General features: G+C 50.5%; 11 protein-coding genes across 11 annotated transcripts in view; 5 read left to right on the forward strand and 6 right to left on the reverse strand.

Annotated features, from left to right (window-relative positions):
* BU24DRAFT_457404 (uncharacterized protein) overlaps positions 1-250 on the forward strand; it is a gene marked incomplete at both ends in the record, with an annotated part of 830 nt that extends 580 nt beyond the window's left edge. Inside the window, one exon of the mRNA XM_033531540.1 lies at positions 23-250. Coding sequence (XP_033389761.1) covers positions 23-250 — 228 coding nt within the window. The remainder of the gene's footprint in view (positions 1-22) is intronic.
* A 1,233-nt stretch (positions 251-1,483) lies between these two features.
* Positions 1,484-2,707, forward strand: BU24DRAFT_487848 (uncharacterized protein). The gene is made up of 2 exons (XM_033533494.1): positions 1,484-2,184; positions 2,237-2,707. The coding sequence occupies exons 1-2, from the start codon at positions 1,563-1,565 to the stop codon at positions 2,656-2,658; spliced, it is 1,044 nt and encodes a 347-aa protein (XP_033389762.1). The 5' UTR covers positions 1,484-1,562; the 3' UTR covers positions 2,659-2,707.
* A 666-nt stretch (positions 2,708-3,373) lies between these two features.
* BU24DRAFT_383490 (oxidoreductase) lies at positions 3,374-4,898 on the reverse strand. Its single transcript, XM_033524811.1, has 6 exons — positions 4,249-4,898; positions 3,990-4,188; positions 3,829-3,939; positions 3,722-3,777; positions 3,559-3,667; positions 3,374-3,512 (listed from the first exon to the last, which is right to left on the reverse strand). Exons 1-6 carry the CDS (start codon positions 4,551-4,553, stop codon positions 3,483-3,485), a joined length of 810 nt encoding a protein of 269 aa, XP_033389763.1. The 5' UTR covers positions 4,554-4,898; the 3' UTR covers positions 3,374-3,482.
* On the reverse strand, positions 4,422-5,639 carry BU24DRAFT_20829 (uncharacterized protein). Its single transcript, XM_033521908.1, has one exon. It carries the CDS (start codon positions 5,429-5,431, stop codon positions 4,556-4,558), a length of 876 nt encoding a protein of 291 aa, XP_033389764.1. The 5' UTR covers positions 5,432-5,639; the 3' UTR covers positions 4,422-4,555.
* Positions 5,358-6,384, reverse strand: BU24DRAFT_417085 (uncharacterized protein). The gene is made up of 2 exons (XM_033526626.1): positions 6,190-6,384; positions 5,358-6,055 (listed from the first exon to the last, which is right to left on the reverse strand). Exons 1-2 carry the CDS (start codon positions 6,298-6,300, stop codon positions 5,849-5,851), a joined length of 318 nt encoding a protein of 105 aa, XP_033389765.1. The 5' UTR covers positions 6,301-6,384; the 3' UTR covers positions 5,358-5,848.
* A 118-nt stretch (positions 6,385-6,502) lies between these two features.
* On the forward strand, positions 6,503-7,974 carry BU24DRAFT_446444 (uncharacterized protein). Its single transcript, XM_033530770.1, has 3 exons — positions 6,503-6,639; positions 6,696-7,447; positions 7,505-7,974. Exons 1-3 carry the CDS (start codon positions 6,528-6,530, stop codon positions 7,814-7,816), a joined length of 1,176 nt encoding a protein of 391 aa, XP_033389766.1. The 5' UTR covers positions 6,503-6,527; the 3' UTR covers positions 7,817-7,974.
* A 314-nt stretch (positions 7,975-8,288) lies between these two features.
* On the reverse strand, positions 8,289-10,571 carry BU24DRAFT_20861 (MFS general substrate transporter). Its single transcript, XM_033521909.1, has 3 exons — positions 10,379-10,571; positions 9,935-10,297; positions 8,289-9,861 (listed from the first exon to the last, which is right to left on the reverse strand). The coding sequence occupies exons 1-3, from the start codon at positions 10,440-10,442 to the stop codon at positions 8,567-8,569; spliced, it is 1,722 nt and encodes a 573-aa protein (XP_033389767.1). The 5' UTR covers positions 10,443-10,571; the 3' UTR covers positions 8,289-8,566.
* Positions 10,572-12,512: 1,941 nt separating this feature from the next.
* On the reverse strand, positions 12,513-13,799 carry BU24DRAFT_487853 (fumarylacetoacetate hydrolase FahA; the record flags this gene model as incomplete). Its single annotated transcript, XM_033533495.1, has 1 exon — positions 12,513-13,799. Exon 1 carries the CDS (start codon positions 13,734-13,736, stop codon positions 12,513-12,515), a length of 1,224 nt encoding a protein of 407 aa, XP_033389768.1. The 5' UTR covers positions 13,737-13,799.
* A 208-nt stretch (positions 13,800-14,007) lies between these two features.
* Positions 14,008-14,815, forward strand: BU24DRAFT_487854 (uncharacterized protein; the record flags this gene model as incomplete). Its single annotated transcript, XM_033533496.1, has 1 exon — positions 14,008-14,815. The coding sequence occupies exon 1, from the start codon at positions 14,270-14,272 to the stop codon at positions 14,813-14,815; it is 546 nt and encodes a 181-aa protein (XP_033389769.1). The 5' UTR covers positions 14,008-14,269.
* Positions 14,816-15,154: 339 nt separating this feature from the next.
* Positions 15,155-17,088, forward strand: BU24DRAFT_470199 (X-Pro dipeptidyl-peptidase protein; the record flags this gene model as incomplete). The annotated part of the gene is made up of 2 exons (XM_033532652.1): positions 15,155-15,444; positions 15,501-17,088. The coding sequence occupies exons 1-2, from the start codon at positions 15,242-15,244 to the stop codon at positions 17,086-17,088; spliced, it is 1,791 nt and encodes a 596-aa protein (XP_033389770.1). The 5' UTR covers positions 15,155-15,241.
* A 181-nt stretch (positions 17,089-17,269) lies between these two features.
* BU24DRAFT_470201 (LigB subunit of an aromatic-ring-opening dioxygenase LigAB) lies at positions 17,270-18,148 on the reverse strand (the record flags this gene model as incomplete). The annotated part of the gene is made up of 1 exon (XM_033532653.1): positions 17,270-18,148. The coding sequence occupies one exon, from the start codon at positions 18,146-18,148 to the stop codon at positions 17,270-17,272; it is 879 nt and encodes a 292-aa protein (XP_033389771.1).
* Between the last annotated feature and the right edge of the window lie 979 nt (positions 18,149-19,127).

The following is a 19,127-nucleotide window of genomic DNA, read 5'->3' on the forward strand; positions in this document are numbered from 1 at the left end:
GGATACCGATGAGGATGCTGAGGGGGATACCGATGAGGATGCTGAGGGGGATACCGATGAGGATGCTGAGGGGGATGTCGATGAGGATGCTGAGGGAGATGTCGATGAGGATGCTGAGGGAGATGTCGATGAGGATGCTGAGGGAGATGTCGATGAGGATATGGAGGATATAGATGAAAGCTATTTCCCCGACGATACCGATGATACTGACGATGGCGATGATCCTAATGATCCCGATTATGTCGATTAGGATCATTGGTCCTATACGCCTATCTGGAGGGCTTGCCTAAGTTAATGCAAGTAGTTAGCTCAGAAAATAATATCATGGTTGTTTAACGGCTAGGATAACAAATGACAATGTGAATTGCAAGTGACACAAAGAAGTATAAAGCCTATACGTACCTTAAAACAAAGACATGCGCATTGGGAATGAGACTGCCAATCCTTTTGTTGTGCAAGTCCCAGACTAGGAATGTCAGCATATGTAGTAAAGGAGTCATCGCTTTATGTAAATACTCGGCCGCGAAGTCTGAAGGGCAGAGCAGAGCGAAAGTTGTTCGCACTATACCGTGTTCTATCTGAACAATTTGGTTCCCACCTTGCTCGAACCAGAACAGACGATTTGCACGAGGCCCCGGTGTGAGCGTATGACCTGCTTAGAATTAAAAGAACTTTTTCGTACAAATGGATACCGTGTAAATGATAATTATGCAATCGTTCTTATCAAGTAAGATATAAATGCATCTTCATTATGTCACTGCTACATAACATTGCCCATGGTTGAGTTATCACGACGCACTAAAAGGATGACATTCGAAAAATGAGACACTGTAGCTCTGAAGCTCCGTACAAATATTGATAGTCGTCACTTCGGGCCTGTTAATAGCCAGCTCATCGTTGTTAATGCTGCTTGTCATTTGACGGACCGTGCTTGTTATAGGTGCTTTATCGGTCAAGTTTCTTTAGTGTGGATTGGGCTTGTGTTTGTACACAGTGCCGTTGACTGGGATTCGGCCCACCTCTGAAGCTTTTGATAATTGTCTTCAGTTCGAGTGGCATCTGATGTAAAAAGCGAGCCTGGTGTGTGGTCGCCTTTTCGTAAGTAGAAAACAAAGATGCAGCGCGCTTTTGGGTTTCAATGTAGTCTTCTGCCCATTGTTTAATATGGTTGAACTGTATTTACTGCGTAGCGGTAGTATTGCTGTACCTAGAGGTTGCTGTATAGAACCTTAGAAAAGGACTTGGCACCAGAACTATCTAGAGCGCACAGATAATTGGTATTGCATAAATCGAGGGATTCCTCACTATCAGAGCAAATCACTGAGAATCGCTCAAAGCTCTTTGGTCAATGGAGATGATGAATTCACATTTTTGTCCTACAGACGGGCCGAAGATCTAGTCACGCCTACCCCGTTTAGGCCGAGGTTCTTCTTTGGGTGTTGTCAGGTTTACGGGGGGAGAGTGTTCACTTCGACCTACGAATCTCTATCTACCTAACATAATTACCTAGTTGCAACTTGCTCAGCCACAACTTTGCAAGAAACCAGAGCCTGTCATTCAAGATGGCAACTATAACCATCGATTACGGTTCCAACTCGGACGTCGAGCTTGTCCTCCCCGCAAACATCGCAACCACCCCACTAGATCTGGAAGTCCCGCCCAATTTCACCTATGGAAATACCAAAGTCAGGGTCAAAGAGTTCCGTTTGAGGGCATCCTCGGAGAAGCTCATGTCGTCCTCCAGTTACTTTCGGGCCATGTTTGATGGTATCCGTTTCAGAGAGGCCCAAGACTTAAAAGAACATGGCTTCGCTGCAGTTCAGCTCTTAGACCCAGAAGATGATCCATCGGCGATGCAAATCATACTTGGTATACTGTACAGCAGCGATGTTCAAGTACCTGATGATATTGACCTCCAGACCCTGTATGACATCGCTAAACTTGTTGACAAATATTTCTGGCATGAATCAGTGGCTCCTCGAGCAGTCTCGTGGTTCGAACGGCTGCAGGGCTCCCAAGGGCTTCCCGATAGCTTTGACGAAACACTATTCATGTGGATGTGGATTGCATGGGTGTTTGAGATCCAAGACAGTTTCAAAAAACTTTCCAGGCTTGCCCAGCAATGTGCCACAAAATCCATTGATCCTGCGGACAAGAAGATCTTGCTTCCGTATATGGTTATTGGTAAGTGGTAATCTACTCGAGAGAAGAATATGTAGCTAACGCTTCTGTGAAGACGCCATCAACAACCAGCGCGAAGCTGGTTTCCAGATTATTGAGAAAAAGTTCGTGGCATTCAAGAAAGCATTGATCGAAGACAATGGCACAGAGGCAGATAAAAGTCTCGAGTACGTAATGCTAAGATCCTTGGTTCTTGGGCACGCTACATTTCTTGCTCGGGATTTAAAGCTTGGTGATTTTGCCGCAACTGATCATTTTGGGAGTTCAATACGGATGGTCACAAGCCTTATCAAATCTGTTCGATATACGAAAGGCGTCTGGGTTGACGCTCGTAATTGCGGCCATGGCCAATTCACAATGTCAGAAGGGGGTCGATGGGATTTCAAGTGCGCATTGGAGAAAGTGGTGGAGAGCCTGAAGATGGACGACTGGGGCATAGAACTCACTGACTTCAAACCATTATCAGGCACCAAATAATTCGAAAAAGGCGAATATGAAAAATTCTACTCAGTGCTTTGACATGCTGTAATAGCGGTTTCAGTTGTTTAATAGAAGGGCTCGACATCGATTCTTTCTTTCATGATCATACGGGCTAAATGCCGACCGCTTCCCCTAATTTTGCAGTGCTTGCTACATTTCTTTGTGTGTAAAATTAGGGAAGATAGTAGGTAAGAATAAGGTGAAATCGACTTACACAAAAGCTTTTGCCGGATTGTACCTTGAGATGCGTAGGGCGTAGCAGTTTATGGTAGTAGCTGAGTGCGCCTTGCACTCGCCCTCAATGAAGTCCACCTCTTCATGGTATTTTCAAGATCGCTGCTACTGAAAACCCCGCATGTGAACAAAACCATCAATCCTTCACCCTCTTGAATCGCGCGTTCCTTCCAGTCCTCGAGTCCAGGGCTGTACGTCACCACGATAGACGTGTCTGAAGCTTGATAATTGCCACCAGTGTTGTTTGTGGCCTCAGATCTGGAAGTTAAGCTGGCGCCGGCAGGAAGAGTCGAGGGGATCCCAGAGGTTGTGGAGTGAAATTTCGATGTGCATTGGGTTCAAGGAGGCGCTGGGGTAGACATGGAGATGCTAGGAAGCGAATAAGAAGATAGCACTACGTGCTGTTGGGTTCATCCGGGATGAGTAGTTCGTGGTCGCTTCAAGTTATCTCCAGAAGGCAGAAAGTAATCATTAAACGGTGGATTTCATTTACATCTGTTTTCAACAAGAAACTTGAACCCAAATTGACAATAGCAGTATCTAAAATGTATGTCTAATCATTGAACAAGGGCACATCGTTCCTCTTACTATTTACGATGAACATGGAAAGGTGAAGCCTGGCAACGTCAGTTTCATATCCCTAACCTGAAGGAGACACCTTACCTGGTGACTTGGAAACACCAATGTGTCTGCCACAACAACATTCTCGCGTCTACCAGCTGCGAAAACAATAATTTCGGCAATATCATCTGCAGTCAAAGGATCGCATCCGCTGTGGTTTGGTCAGTCTGCAAGTAACTTTTAATCTGAATGAATATATGCTTACGCATAAACAGCATCTGCCTTTTCCTTGTCTCCGCGATAACGAATATCATTAAATTCCTGTATCAATCAATGAGCAGAATGACGCAAGGTATGCAAACATGAACGTACAGTAAGGACCTGTCCAAGATCAACCGTCATGACACGAATGCGAGTGTTGATGAGTTCCTTCCGCAAAGCATCCGTGAAAGATCTAACGGCAGCTTTGCTCGAGCAGTAAATCTGTAATGCTGTCAGTACATGTATAGGTCGTTAGCTGAAGAGCGACTTACTGTCCCACCAGGGTAAGGTTCTCGCCCAGCGATACTCCCCAACATTATGATATCGCCTCTCCCACCATCTGGCCTAGCTTTGAATACAGAAAGAACAGCTTGCGTCATGTTGATAACACCCGTGACATTCGTCGCATATACATCTTGAATCACTTGATGAGGGACATCCGGAGGCCGTTCAACGCCAGACATGAACCCACTGCAAGTCACGCAACGTCAGCGACACTCGAAGAGCAACAAAGAGGTGGACCATACTCACGCATTATTAACCAAAACATCGATTCCTCTAAATTCTGCGGGAAGACTTTCTATCAAAGAATTAACTTCGTCGGGCTTGCTGACATCCAATTTTACGCTGTGAATCTTGACGCCGGCGCCCACTTCTTTCTGAATTTCTTCCGCAATCTGATGTAAACGGTCGATCCGCCGTGCTGTCAGGACAAGTTTGAGGTCGGAAGGACTGGTGCGGGCGAATTCGAATGCAGTGCTTCGCCCAATGCCGGAGGACGCGCCGGTTATGAGGACGGTTTTCCCGTGAAGATTCTTTTGCATTGATGTTGGCATGATTACTTTGAATTCTTGTCCGAATTTTCTTTTTGGTGATTTTCGGAAGTGGCCGTTGTGTTGAAAGAATGAAGAATCCGATTGTCGTTTGGTTGGGATTGTATGACTGGTGTCGAGTCACACACCTTCCAGGCTAGGGTCGTCGTTGTCCAATAGCGGTGACTAAGCATAATAGGGAAGTATCGCTGGGCCAAAACTCGTGGCGGATTCATCCCATCGCGGATTTCTAGTACCAAATGCAGCATTTGTAAATTATTTTTATTGAGCTGCATGAACGGAATGTCGGAGATGTCGTCTGAGTTGGCGTCTGAAAACTTCAAGAGTTTTGAGAACAGTTGGATGTCGCTCATAGCGATAAGCGTGATTGTGTTGAGTTGACGATGCAGATCCAGTATTTCGTTTTTCATTTGCACGCAGACCGTGGTGAGGGATAATTTCCATTGTGCTGTTATGGCTCTGTCGAGGAATCTTTGGTCGGCTCGGTCCTTGTTGTCGTACCATTGGTACACAGGCGATGACTGGTTATCGGCCTGGGGGAGGGCGACTTCGGCCCAGATCTTAAAGCGCAGCTCTGTGGGTATCGAAAGCAATCTCAATGTCTGCACTGGTCGGACTTTGCATGGTTTCTTGGGGTGGTACCGGCAAGGCCTCAGGTATGGCGTAGGGGGGAGTGGCTGGGCCGACTCATTGGAGTGTTGAGGTGTAGACAACATTTTCGTGGGCCTGTAAAGAGTTGCAGTAGGATGATCTGAGTTGATGCTTTCTTTCACTGAGAATGGTATGGGGATCAAGGGAGTCGATACAAGGGAAATGCAGGTTTTATATACACAGAAGTATTGATTGTTGAACCTCAACATTGCAAGCGTCTTGTGGTTCATGTATGACTGTATAGTACCTAGCTCAATATTTGACTACTGAATTTCAATATTCTGTGAGCCAGTAAGCCGCGATATTGTCTAGAATGTAGCCAACCTTGGTCTCATGCGATGATTGGGATCCAAAAGTACGGAACGTCTTTGGCAGAACGCTGCTCACATGCCGAAGCCAGATTGCATGTGACTGATCCCAACCATTTCTGCAAAGCCAGAAAACGATCGAGTTCTTTGTGTTGCGAAGAACTTCTTTCCCAGACATGGCGACCGATGCAAGTCAATGTTCTTCCTACAGAGGGGGCCGCTTCTGATGCCCCAGCAGCATCACGTGAGGAATCGTTCTCATCCAGGGGAGCCGCCTCCCTTCTCATGCATGGGTACAGCGGGTGTCGATAAGATACTTCCAGCGTATCTGATACGTCTTCATAGCACGACGTTGCTCTTCCCATAGCCACTCTCTTCGAACTCAATCTTCTTGACATGAGCACCGGGGACGACGACGAGACCCACATAGCGGCTGTTCCAGCTCACAGGCGTCGATGGATTTCCACTCTCCTCAACAGCCTTCTTGATGGTCTCGGGAGGCGGTGCTCGATACTCATACGTAAGTGCCAGTATGATATTACGGTCCTGGGTCGTGTTAGTCGAAAACCATGGAAGATGAAGGGGTTGGGAGATTGAAATCTGAAAGCCTGTGGAGAGGGCCGTCGTAAGAAGTATGACTCCATCATAGTATTCCCATAGGACCCAAAGTTTCAACTTACTTTGTCTGTGCATTTCATTTGTCCGCCGAATATACGGTTGTCAGAGGTATGAATTCGGAGATTCTTTCCGATGAATTGTGATAGGTACACGCTGGCCTCAGTCTTGTCCATGGCTGTTCATACAGTTTTTTGTGATCTCAGAGATACTCGCGAAGAAATTATCGAATGATTTTGTCTAATCGTACAATCATGAAATGTGCGTAAAATGATGGGCAACCCCAGCCCATAGTGGAGATGTCACTCCAAGCTCTTGGCGTGTTTGTCCCATTTGCGTTAGCCCAGTAAACCTCCGTATCAAACTCCGCAGAACCTCACAAAAAGTTCGCCCACATCACATCATGCATTCAATACGGCGAGGCTGCTCGGCAGCGCTCAAAACCACCTCCAGGCCAGCCTACGCACTCAATTGCCCCCACAGAGCATTCTCGCAATGCAGTCCGCTACGAAAAGGCGAGCAACACCCCAATTTCTCCCCAAAACCCGCAATTACTAACAACCACCACCAGGCTCCCTACCCTCCTTCCTCGAACCTTCCTCTGAAGACCTCGGAGCCGCCCTCGCAAAACTCAACTCCAAGGTCCTCCTCCCCGCACAGCTGTCCCCAGACCAGCGCAAGCTCGTCTTCCGGCCGTCCAACACGGCGCGCCTGGAGGCCGAATCCGTGGAAATCACACTGGGCGACGTGACGCTGCCGCTCGAGCACATCAACCAGCGGACGGACACGCCCTCCAGATGGGGTACCATCAAGACGATCGTGGACTCCAGCGAGACGCCCGAGGACTGGGAGAACGTGCTCCGCATGCTGGAGGGGTTTGAAGATGCTTCGCTGCACCTGAGCCCCGCGAGGAAGTGCATGATCATTCGGTCGCTGAACAACGCGGGCATGCAGCATCTCGTGCTGAAGGCGCTACAGAGGGCGGACAAAACCGGTCTGCGGTTACGCGATGAGGAGATCGTGCTGAGGGTGTTCACGGGCTTCCACGAGAAGGCGCTGGATGCCGAGTGGGGTGCCGCGGAGACGAAGAAGGCGTTGGGCTATGCGGAGCAGGTCATCGATTTGATGGAGGAGAAGACGCATCTCGGGGGGAAGCCTGTCGGGCCTGGCGATTTGAGGTCGAATCCCGTGGTGATTGGCGCGCTACTGGAGCTCGCTGCCGTGCGGGCGAAGAAGCATACGGAGGGCAAGGACGTCGACGGCAAGGTCAAGAAGTACGCTCACAGAATCATGTCGGCTCACACGCAGGATCCTTCCATCATGGTACGCATACATCCCCTCATACCCCATATCCTTCCTTTTTACTAACCCACCACCCAGGAAACCCACCTCAGCCGCGCCCGCGCCTCCATCGCCCTCAACAAATTCAAATCCAACCACGTCAAAGCCAGCACCCTCAACGCCCTGAAATCAGAGATCATCTCCCTCATCCCCCTCTACATCGGCATCAAGACCGCCAGCCAGGTCCTCGGCGCCGACATGCCGCTCGCGCGCGAGGCCCAGACGCTCGCGAAGACGCTGCTGGACACCTTCACCGACGCGGAGAAGAAGCTGCTCGGCGAGGAGAAGAAGGGATTTGTGATTACTTTGGATCAGTTTACGAGCGAGCTTAAGGCTGCGAGGGAGGTGTAGAGTAGATTGAGGGGGTGTGGATTGTATTTTATGTCGTCCCGTGGAGGGAAAGTCGGGGTGACGAATGGATATGTAAACTTTGTAACAAAACGCACAGCATCGAAGCACTCCGTAAAAAAGAAATAGAATCATGTCTAACAACTTAAAATTAAACAGAGATAAAGCAAGAAAACATCTATCTGTGACCCTCTCCATCAATAGTGACAATAGATCAAATCAATCCGTCACTTGCTTCTCTCCACACGCCTCCCCTCCCATTCCAAGCAACAACCCAACAACCCAACCACTCAACAATGCCAGTCATTCAAGATTCCATAGACAAGACAGGTATTTATGCCCAACGTATGCTAATATACCTAAGGATACGAATTGATAATGGTATGATGTAGATTGACGCGGACTGATGTTACTATGCGTTCATGTATCTCTTATAATGCGCACAAAATGGCCAACTTACAATTCGAGTAATGAATAGGTGACCGACTGGCTGCCTGGCAAGCTATGCAATTGATGACCACCAGTAAGGTGGAACAAAAACGCCAGAGTAAGGAACGCCAGATATGCTGCATCGCATCTACTCGACTTTCCGCGCTGAACAATCACAGACAAACGAACAGACGACCGAAGCATTCAACGCAAGTCTAGAACATGACCAAAAAAAAATACCCGATTGATATTTTATTTGCGAGAGAAAGGGGAAAACAGATTACAGAGGCTAATTATGTCTGATTGTCGAACTCATTTTTTTCATTACACCCTCCCGTCGTGACCGTCGATGATGCTACCATCTTCGATCGCCTCGTCGAAGTCTCCGTTCGCCAGGGCGGCCTTGAAGCCGTTGTCCACCTCCACCCTCTCGACCTTTTCCCGAGGCATCCAGATCAGCTGCAGGATTCCGACGCCCGCGGCTGCGGCGAGACTCCACCATGCGGCGGCGCTGCCGCCGAGGGAGTAGATGAGGCCGACGAGCGGGGGAGAGATGGTACGTGCGAGGCAGCAGGCGCTCATTGCTAGGCCGTTCACGCGACCAAGGACGAGGGGAGAGGGCGTCGCGTTCTTGAGGAGGATGAGGGCGCAAGGGAAGGAGACGATTCCGAAGAAGGCCTGGAGGATGAGGGTGAGGTAGATGCCCGGGGAGATCAACTTCTCGGGGAAGCTGCTGATGAAGGGGCCGAGGATGTAGGTGGTCGGGTAGAGGATGATGGGGATGATGAAGGAGTACCAGACTCCCACATTTCGGACGAAGACAGGGAAAATCACGGCCTGGATGAAGAGAGCAATTACACCGTTGACCGCCAGGTAGGTTCCCACGTCGTGAATGTCGTAGCCGAGACCGCCCGTGAAATCCAAGCCCGCTTTGACGGGTTCGTCGAGGATGTAGATGGGGAGGTTGGTAATGTAGGCCATTTGGTGCCAGGCGATGATACTGAGGGAGATGGTGAGCATTATGACTGTGAAGTTGAACGGCTTCTTGCTGGCGGTCGAGGGGGTGGAAGGGGTCGATGCGATGTCCGGGAGAATCTCGTGGGGAATCTTGACGGAATGCATGGTGCCGAAAGAAGTCCTCCTGATGTCGAATCGCTGGTCAATCGGCAGGGGCATGCTGTCTTCCATGAACGAGGGCTTCTTCCTGATTTCCCGAATGGCCTCGATAACCGAACCGGAACGCTCGCGGAAGCTGTGGTGGGAGGATCGCGAATGGCGAGAAACAGAATCGCGTACGCGCAGGTGTTCTCGGTTGAGAGGGGTCCTTTCGTCAACGTCGTCGTCGTCGTGATCAGCGGCTGCTGGTGTAGCTGCTGCGGCTGCATTCTGACGAGCATTAGGGTTAGTTTCCTCGAGGAAGATTATGCCTTGGATAATGGCCAGAACAATAGAAACGACGGCGAAGAGGTTCGGTAGCAAGTATGGAAATCGACCAAATATCCCGTCTTGGGAGAACACATTAGGGTAGTACTTGGCAGGCTGCGCCAGGAAACCACCCATCGCAGATCCTATGATGCCACCCAGTGTCCAGACGAACGGCTGCGTCGCATATGCTCGAGCTGCAGAGTGTTGGTTAGTGCTGAGGCTCGATCGATGTACAGGGTACAATGGGATTGATTGGATGTCACTCACGCTCATGCTCGGGATTGGTCACCATCTCGGCTACCATTGTCTGCATGACGGCTACATTGCCATTGAGCGCTCCACCGATAAACCTGGCGAGCAATGCGACCCAGTAGGTGGGCGCGAGACCAAAAAGCAAACTCGACAGGGCGACACCTCCCAGACCGATCAAGGCGACAGGTTTTCGACCGTAGACATCGGATATGGCACCCCAGCCAAGGGCGGTGAGAGCTTCGGCGACGGCATAGGCGGAGACGAGGAGACCGGCGTAGAAGGCGGCCTCTTTTTCAGGTATTCCCAAGTCCTGTACCATTACAGAGGAGTATGCGAGGATGGAATTGAAAGCTATCGGCTCGGAGAAGCGGCATATTCCTGTTGGGCGCGGTCAGTATTTGGTACGTGGGATTGAGAGGCGTGAATCACAATGTCGAGGAGGAGGGAGAGTGTTCATACCGAGGACGATGAGCTGTTTGGTGGGGAAGGCATCCTTGTCGCGTACGGCGTTCCCAGTAGGCATGATACGCAGGCGAGAGGAAACTGACGGGGAGTTGACGAGAGGTTGAAGGAAGAGAGGGAAGGAAGAAGAGAAGGGGAGGAGGAGGAGGAGCAAAGGGGGGTATCAATTCTTTTTCTTGAGGAAAGGAAAGGCGTAGGAGGAGAAGTAGGATTAGGGTAGTAGCATCGCAGTAGTTGTTAGGCGCGAGAGGCGGCTCGACGTCACCTTGGTAGCAGTGGCACGCTAGAGGTTAAGGACTGCAGGATCAGTTGACAGGGTCCATCACTCGTGAACTATGTGTGTACTGATATAATTACTGGATTGAATTGGTTTCCATGGGTCTAGAATCCCTCTCATCTAGTGCTACATTTAGTAAATAGGGTAACATGACCACCTGGTCGTGAAATGCTTCTTTCTTGATGATTGTTTGATACGAGGTAGTTGGAGGTTGTACAGTCTCCGTCATGGTGGACATGCAGACATGGTAGGTAATAGGTATGGTGAACGGGTAATAGTCGGGGACTCCACACGTGCCGCTCACTTGCATCCCACGTCCACCTTTCCTCTTCTGGTATAGCCTGTGTCCCTCTCGAAAAGCTCAAACGCCTAAAGCTCGGCCAGATTGGCCAATCACAGTTCACCAAATCCTCAAGAACGAGATGTAGGGGAGTGACTATATCTAATTGCATCCCATCACCACTCGATAGTTGTATCAAACCACCATCTACAGATAATTCCTCCGTCTCCCCCCCTCCCTCAACATCTTTCAAGCTTTCAGGAATCTCACCTACATATCCCCCAATTGCCGAGTCTGCCTCTTTGGTGTAACGCGAGACAACATCCATCACGCAATCATCCCATCATGTACGGAGTACTCCCTACATCCCCATCCCATATCTTGCCTCACCGCTCAATGATGGATGGGAACTAACTAACTAACTATATTGCTTCTCTTGCCTGCTTGCATCACGTCGTGACCCCACCTATTGGGAAACCGGATCAAGTAGCACAGATAGAGAGCTCCCATTCTCTCTTCCCCGCATCCGTTAAATGTCGCACAGCATGCATTGTTCCAACAGGTCTCCAAGCGAATACGTGCTTTTTACAGTTTACCTATATGCGCGTGCAACCAACAACCAACATTACCCACTCAACATATTCGTTCCATCGTAACCATCGTATCTAGACATGTACACTACGAGTACGACCATCTGTAATCCATATCAGACAAAATGTCAGTCAAGTCACAAGGACACCCACCGATGTATAAGCACCTTTCTCTTCTCAGGGTTCGTCCCCACGCTTTCGGCACGATTTGCCGCGCATGCCCTTGAAAACCACCACCAAGCCAAACTTCCACCGGAAGACAGTCTTGAAGCGACTCCGGCCACCGGCCCGCCATCACCGCCACCAACACCATCTTCCCCTCCTCATTCTTCACCCTTTCCCGCCTTCTCCCCGCTAGTTAACCTATCTATTTGTTTCTTATTTTTAAATCTCCATAGATACCCCCTAGATGCTCCGGTATCTCCGTCCACTTGTCGCTGCAAGAAAGTAACAAACAACGGCATTAAGTATATTTCCATGAATGAATGGATGGCATTTCGCATCATCCATCGCATCCATCGCATCCATCGCATTTTTCGAATTCTCCCATGCCCTCATCTCTTGCCTTTTGACACCTCGAGAGTGCGTGAGTGGGCGATGGGGAGAGAGTGGGATGGGCGGAATTGCCGAATCGGGGAATTCGAGGGTTGGGGCGAGAGCACATGACTTCGTGTATGCCGCTGACGCGTCTGTCGCGTTGGAGGTGTATGTACAAGAATCTTAGTATATACATACTCTTACCACTCGTAGTATATATATACCTGGTTTACAAGGTAGGTTATATGGATAGTTGGCATAATTTCATTCACGCAAGAAGATTGGAGTTTGTTAAGTAAGTTTATCATTGGTTTCGCTGGTCGAGGTTACAGAGGAATGACTACTGGTAGTCATACTATATATACCTCCCGCTTGATAATGTGACTGCCATGACATCTCCACCGAAAGCCTGCATAATTTGTGTGGATTTGGAACGCAAGAACATCCCTATGCCTGGCGTGCTGGTAGCACCGTTCCAATGCACTCACCAAACCCAATCCCATCCTTCTCGTCGCCCACAATACCCGTGAACCGCACCTCGTCGCCATCTTCCAGATACCTCAACTCATCACCATCGCTCAACTTCCACGGCACCTTCCCATTCTTCGTCATCTCCAACAGACAACCGTGTTCCTCGTCGCCCTGCCCGGAAACCGTTCCACTCGCAATCAAGTCACCCGTCCTGAGTCCACACCCGCCAACCGTGTGATGAGCTAGCATGTGCGCGAACGTCCAGTACATTGTGTCGAACCCAACCTTGCAAGTGTTCGACACCGCACCGTTCCGCGTGATCTCAGCCGCCAGATCAATTCTGTAATTCACCGCATTCTCCGCATCCAAGAACCCCGCCACAGGTGACATCCTCTCCGGCGCGGCGACCTTGTGCGCCTCCAGCGCCTCAGACGTGACGACCCAGCTCGACACCGTGGTCGCAAAGTTCTTCCCGTTGAACGGGCCGAGCGGATTCATCTCCAAACCCTGAATGTCTCGCGCACTCCAGTCGTTCACAAGTATCAATCCGAAGATATGCTCCTCTGCGTCTTTCGCATGTAGTCCCTTCCCGCCTGCCAACGGGCGTCCGACCACCGCGCCGACTTCCAGTTCGTAGTCGAGCGCACGGCACGGACCGAAGATGATGTTCTTCTCCGCCGCTGCGTAGTTCTCGATGAACTGGCCCAGAGGGCGCTGGATGGCGGTTCCGGAAGGTACGATGGACGAACAGCGTCCGGCGTAGCCAATGGGGTACTTGTGGAATGAGGGCGGATACGATCTCTCGCCGAGGATGGCTTCTCCGGCATTGAGGACGTGGTCCCGCGACGCGGAGAAGTCGGTGAAATCTCCAATCTGGACGGGGACGTGGAGGGTCACGTCTTTGATGTCTTCTGAGTGGGAGATGTCGCTACCGTCTTTGTAGGCGGCTTGGATGGCGGCGCGCACTTGGGAGTGGACCTGCTTGGGGAGAGAGGCGAAGGCATTGAGGGTGGAGTTCTGGAAGATGGTAGGCAGGTCCGCACTTATGTCTTTGAAGGTACTGGAGGCGGATAGTGAGGCAAGGAATATGACGTTGTCGCCGATGCGTGTCACGCATTGCGGTGACGAGTGTTTTGCGGAGCTGGCGATGCCATAGGGGATGTTGTTGATTCCGAACTGGGAAGCTTCCTTGGAAGGCATTTTGGCGGATATTAGAGAACCTTGGATATCTTCGCGATAGATTCTCTGCAATGACTGCTTAGGTCCTGGCTGTTGTCGTTGTTGTTCTGTTTTGTTGTTGAGGTGAAGCAGGTGTCTCTCCACATCGGGAGTGAAGATGAGATATCTATGTAACCGGCCCAGACGTACCTGACTACTCTATTAGGGCAAACGGCCATTGCGACTGAGCCCTGACTCTGGAACGGAACCCAATAGTCACAGAATGACAATTGAATCTGCAGAACGTTAACTCCGGTACAATTGTTTCGTATTTGATGTACGAGGTTCCCAAATAGGTAATCCATATTTCGGGGCAGTGAAATGTCCCACCTCCACATCGGATGCTCCGCAAAACGGATACAACAACCATAGCAATAACTAGTACTCCCATAACAGACCAATAGTTAACTAAAATTGTAAAACATCTATCAATTTACATTTACACTCATCTCCAAAACCAGAAGCTTCGAATAGAGACACAATCATCTAGATAATTCAAGTCAAACCAAACCAAAATGACTGCACCAAACAACCTCCCACCCCTAAAACGCTTCATCACAACGCACGACGAAGCCGGCAAAGCCATATTCTCGTCCGCCATCCCCTCGGAAAACAACTTCAAGCCCATCCCCAACGCCCTCTTCGGCCTGGCCTACACCACCCAAGGCTTCCCCGTTGACCTCAACAACGACAAAGACATCGAGGCCTACGCCCCCAAACTAGACGCAGCGCCCGGCCTCGTCGTCTCCGACGGCACGGTCCTCCGCTTCGTCGACATCGCGCCTGGGCACCTGTCCCCCATGCACAGGACCGTGTCGCTGGACTACGGCGTCGTGATCGAGGGGGAGATCGAGTTGGTTCTCGACAGTGGGGAGACGAGGCAGATGAGTAGGGGGGACGTGGCGATTCAGAGGGGCACGATGCATGCTTGGAGGAATAAGAGCGCGACCGAGTGGGCGAGGATGATGTATGTGCTTCAGCCGTGCAAGCCGGTCGTCGTTGGGGAGACGGAGCTGAAGGAGGATTATGGGACTATGGAGGGCGTGCCGAAATCTACGTAGATGGTCTAAGAAGTTCAATTGAATTGAGTTGCTTGTAACTACATTTTGACTCTTGAGTGCTATTGTTTGGATCCGCATAAGTCAACCAAATTCATTTGAAACACGTGAAATTTTTGTTGCTCGGGTTTATTTGAACTGTTTAATAATCTTGCAACCAAATTATTTCTACGGTGGATTCATGTGGTTGTACAATGGCATCCATCAATTGTTTGTGTTGCATTCGGACAACCAGAAATTGTCCCGCCTCCACATCCCGATGGGAGACAATCTGCCCGCATTACCCGTTACGACGACTTCGGACAACGCAATTCTCAGGCTAAAGAATAGTGTAGAAAACAAATAATCGTCATATCATATGAATTGCTATCTTTACTTCCTCTCGGACATGAGCTCGAATTGGACAGATATTATCAACTCACAGCAATCATGCCGAACACCATCCAAGACCTCCACAAGGTCGACGAGACCAGCTTCCCCTATGTCTTCGAACAAAACGCAACAGTGCAATTGAAGACCAGCGAGGGACTCGTACGCTGCAATGTGTACAGACCCAAGTCTTCAGACGCCAATGCGAAGTTTCCCGTCATCGTGACATACGGCCCTTACGGCAAAGACATCCACTACAAAGAGTGAGTTTCCAAATTCCCCTTCCATCAATCCACCATGTCTAACCAAAAACCACCAGCTTCCATCCAAAATCCTTCTCAGAAGTAAACAAAGAGCACCATTCTGAGCACTCAGCATGGGAGACACCTGATCCGGGCTTCTGGACGCAACACGGCTACGCTGTCGTTCGCGCCGACGAGCGCGGCCTTGGACAATCCCCAGGACTCCTCGACACCATGTCGCGCGGTACATCTGAGGCCTTCTTCGACGTCGTCGAATGGGCGGCGGAGCAGCCGTGGTCATCTGGCAAAGTCGGACTCCTCGGCATCAGCTACTACGCCGGCTCGCAGTGGCGCGTGGCCGCCAGGAAGCCGAAGGGACTTGCCTGCATCGTTCCCTGGGAGGGCATGTCGGATTACTATCGCGATCGCTGTCGCCATGGTGGTATTCTGTCGAATGCGTTTGTTAAGTTTTGGTGGAATCGCCAGGTCATTACGAATCAGTACGGTCGTCCTGGACGCAGTGCGGCGAACTGGGGACCAGATACTATCGAGGGTGACTTGCCTGACGAGGAGCGCGAGAAGAATCGTCAGGATCAGACTATTGATACCGCTAAGTACAAGTTCCGTGAGGAGCAGTACTATGCGAGCAAAGAGTACGATATGGCTGATATTGAGGTACCGCTCCTCTCTGTGGGCAACTGGGGTGGAATTCTCCTCCATCTGAGAGGAAATATTGAAGGGTTTCTCCACGCTGGGTCAGAGTTCAAGTACCTTCGCATGATCACCGGTCGCCACGATCTCCCTTTCTACTACAGCGAGGAGGTTGAGATACAGAAGAGTTTCTTAGACGCCTTCCTCAAGGGAGAAGACAAGACTGGATGGAGCGTCAAAGGCAAACTTCCGGCCGTCGATCTCGTGCTCCGTAAAGGCGATGTTGGCTTCAACGACGCCGAGAAGGAGAAGACATATGCCCGACGCACTGAGAGCGAGTGGCCAATCGCCCGCACGCAATACACCCAGTACTATCTCACACCAACTCAAGAGCTCTCAACCACCACCCCATCCATCGAGTCCGTACGAAAACTCTCATACAAAGCCCTGGGCACCCTAGACGACCCGCAAGTCTTGCAATTTGCCACCGCACTATTCGAGCAGGAGACAGAAATAACCGGCCACATCGTCGCACACCTGAACGTCTCTCTATCACCCCACGTCACAGGCTCAATCCCGTCAGACATCGATCTCTTCCTCACCCTCCGCTATATCTCCCCAGAGGGCAAGGAAGTCTTCTACACCGGCACTGCAGGTGACCCCGTCCCGCTAACAAAAGGCTGGCTTCGCGTCTCGCTCCGCAAGACGAATCCCAATCACCCGAAACACAGGCCGTATCTTCCGTGGCGGGACTACTTCAGCACGGATGTGCAGCCGGTCATCCCGGGTGACGTGTATGGCGTTGACGTGGAAGTATGGCCCACGAACGTTGTCGTGGAGAAGGGTGGGAAGTTGGTCTTCGAGATTGCGAGTGGTGATACGCAGGGCAGTGGTATCTTCCAGCATAACCATCCGGAAGATCGATCAGAGGAGAGGTTTGCGGGGTTGAACCATGTTCATTTTGGGCCGCAGTTTGTCAATTCGGTGACGCTGCCGGTTATTCCTCCTAAGTAGAGATTTGTGGCACAGAATGTGGCATAGGTCATGCGTTGAGCTTCAGAAATTAAATAGAGTTTAGTAATCTAAGGAGTCCAACCCAGTACAATGAACATTTGAGCAATCATGCGTGATATCTTGAACGATTTACATTGAGATTTGAATGAAACAATTGAATACAAGATAGAAAAGACGATAATTACGCCTTCACCCATTTGCCAATCGTAAACTGACTATTGCACATATTGACCAACTCCCAATCCTCAGCCCCGAGAACACACTCCCCATCATCACTCCCATCACTGTCCAACCCATCCACAACCCCAGCTACAAAGCATGCAGGCATGAAGTGGTCATCAGTGCCATGCGCAATCCGATACTGCGGATGCTTCATCATTCTGCACACCGCTCTAGTCAACGACCCCTTCTCCCTTCCAGCACCGCAATTCCTCACAAACGCATCTTCCACACCTTGTCGGAATAGTAGCATCGGTGCGTCTGGGGGCACAGGCTGCGCGAAGTTGTCCGAATACCGCAGCATCTGTAGCCAGTGGTTGCGGTAGAGATTATGCACCGAGCCGCCCGTTCCGATCAACAAGTATCCTTCCTGTCGCAGTGGTGCGAGAATCGATCCGACGCGAGCGTGTAGATGGGGATCGAAGCGGCCGTTCATGCTTACAATCGTCGTCGGGGGACACTTCTCGGGAAACATCCTGATGAGGATCAGATAGGTGTCGTGGATCCAATCGAATGTCTCATTGGGCTTCGCGTTGATCCCGGCGTCCTGCAGCATCTGGACGCAGCGCTTGCCGGTGGGTAGGTCGGGGTTCAGCTCGTAGGAGGCGTATTTCGAGGGGTGGACGTAGGCAACGGGGGATTTGGATGGTGTGGGGTTCATCGATATGTCGATGCGGTTGTGGCCTCTTGCGTCCCAGTGGGCTCCCATCATGACGATGCCTTTGATGCCGTTGGCTAGGGCTTCGTCGCCGCATTGCTTCCAGTAAGTCGCGGATTTGGACTCCTCGCCCAACATCATGGTTGAGCCATGCGAGAAGAAGTGGACGGGCGTTGGAACCATGTTTCTTTCTTCTCAGAAAATCAAGCAAACTGTGCCGTGAACTGATAAGTTTGGTTACAATGGAACGGAAGTAAGGAGGAGGTGTGAATAGGCTGGTCACGTGAGCTCCGAATTGTTCTTTTCACACACATGTACTCAATAATGGTCAGTCTCCAAATCTACCTAAGTTTGCCGGCATATGAAATCAATTAACCAGATCCAGAGGCGCTCAAGATATCCCTATTCCAACTGCCGCTCATCCAATACATCGGGAAGTGGAGGGACAAAAGCGGAGCCGAGGTGGTCCAGGAGTGGCAAAGTTAGGCAAACATTAGCGCGACTTCGCCTCCCCACATCCTTCCCCGTGTCTCATCCCCCCGTATTGTTTGCTTCCCCAGATTTCCTCCTCCACACGAAATCCATCCAATATACGGACAGCCGTTTGTAACAGCACTCATCGGGACGACGCCGCCCACGCATTCCGAAGACCGATCCCAACCTGCCCACCATCATGAGCACACCTGAAGCCGAACTGGCGCCTCGTCTTTTTCAATGCAGCACGTGTTCACGATCATTTACTCGTGCAGACCATCTAACACGTCACGTCCGGGCGCGTAAGTCCTTATCATTGAAGTGTATCCCAAGATGTTTGTGCTCAGAGACTTATCCCGGACCAGATACCAGACATAAGCCATATATCTGCCCTACCTGCTCCAAGGGCTTTTCAAGAATGTACATCATTCAATTCATATGTATTGACGCTTGAGCTAAATGAGCTTGTAGAGATTTACTCAAAAGACATGCTGCCGCCCATGACAACCCTCCCGACGGCGTACGTAAGCGTAGAGAAAGTGCTCGCCAGAGTCGGGTAGTTCAGGCTTGCGAGGCTTGTTCCCAACATCATCTCCGATGTGAGGACGAAAAACCCTGTAGTAGATGCCGCAAGAAGAACATACATTGCAAGACCTCAGCAGTATGTGACAAAGCCATGGATGATGTC

Source organism: Aaosphaeria arxii (genome assembly GCF_010015735.1).
Source record: "Aaosphaeria arxii CBS 175.79 unplaced genomic scaffold BU24scaffold_1, whole genome shotgun sequence".
Classification (NCBI taxonomy): Eukaryota; Fungi; Ascomycota; class Dothideomycetes; order Pleosporales; genus Aaosphaeria; species Aaosphaeria arxii.

Excerpts from the sequence above, each read along its gene's own strand:
- BU24DRAFT_487848 (XM_033533494.1), top strand. The coding sequence starts at position 1,563 with ATGGCAACTATAACCATCGATTACGGTTCCAACTCGGACGTCGAGCTT. Across the intron at positions 2,185-2,236 it reads GCTTCCGTATATGGTTATTG|ACGCCATCAACAACCAGCGC; the intron begins GTAAGTGGTAAT and ends GCTTCTGTGAAG.
- BU24DRAFT_383490 (XM_033524811.1), bottom strand. The coding sequence starts at position 4,553 with ATGCCAACATCAATGCAAAAGAATCTTCACGGGAAAACCGTCCTCATA. Across the intron at positions 3,940-3,989 it reads AACCTTACCCTGGTGGGACA|ATTTACTGCTCGAGCAAAGC; the intron begins GTAAGTCGCTCT and ends ACAGCATTACAG. Across the intron at positions 3,513-3,558 it reads TGGTGTTTCCAAGTCACCAG|GCTTCACCTTTCCATGTTCA; the intron begins GTAAGGTGTCTC and ends TGACGTTGCCAG.
- BU24DRAFT_20829 (XM_033521908.1), bottom strand. The coding sequence starts at position 5,431 with ATGAACCACAAGACGCTTGCAATGTTGAGGTTCAACAATCAATACTTC.
- BU24DRAFT_417085 (XM_033526626.1), bottom strand. The coding sequence starts at position 6,300 with ATGGACAAGACTGAGGCCAGCGTGTACCTATCACAATTCATCGGAAAG. Across the intron at positions 6,056-6,189 it reads AAATGAAATGCACAGACAAA|GACCGTAATATCATACTGGC; the intron begins GTAAGTTGAAAC and ends AACACGACCCAG.
- BU24DRAFT_446444 (XM_033530770.1), top strand. The coding sequence starts at position 6,528 with ATGCATTCAATACGGCGAGGCTGCTCGGCAGCGCTCAAAACCACCTCC. Across the intron at positions 6,640-6,695 it reads ATGCAGTCCGCTACGAAAAG|GCTCCCTACCCTCCTTCCTC; the intron begins GCGAGCAACACC and ends AACCACCACCAG. Across the intron at positions 7,448-7,504 it reads CGCAGGATCCTTCCATCATG|GAAACCCACCTCAGCCGCGC; the intron begins GTACGCATACAT and ends CCCACCACCCAG.
- BU24DRAFT_20861 (XM_033521909.1), bottom strand. The coding sequence starts at position 10,442 with ATGCCTACTGGGAACGCCGTACGCGACAAGGATGCCTTCCCCACCAAA. Across the intron at positions 10,298-10,378 it reads CAAACAGCTCATCGTCCTCG|GAATATGCCGCTTCTCCGAG; the intron begins GTATGAACACTC and ends CGCGCCCAACAG. Across the intron at positions 9,862-9,934 it reads GACCAATCCCGAGCATGAGC|CTCGAGCATATGCGACGCAG; the intron begins GTGAGTGACATC and ends AACACTCTGCAG.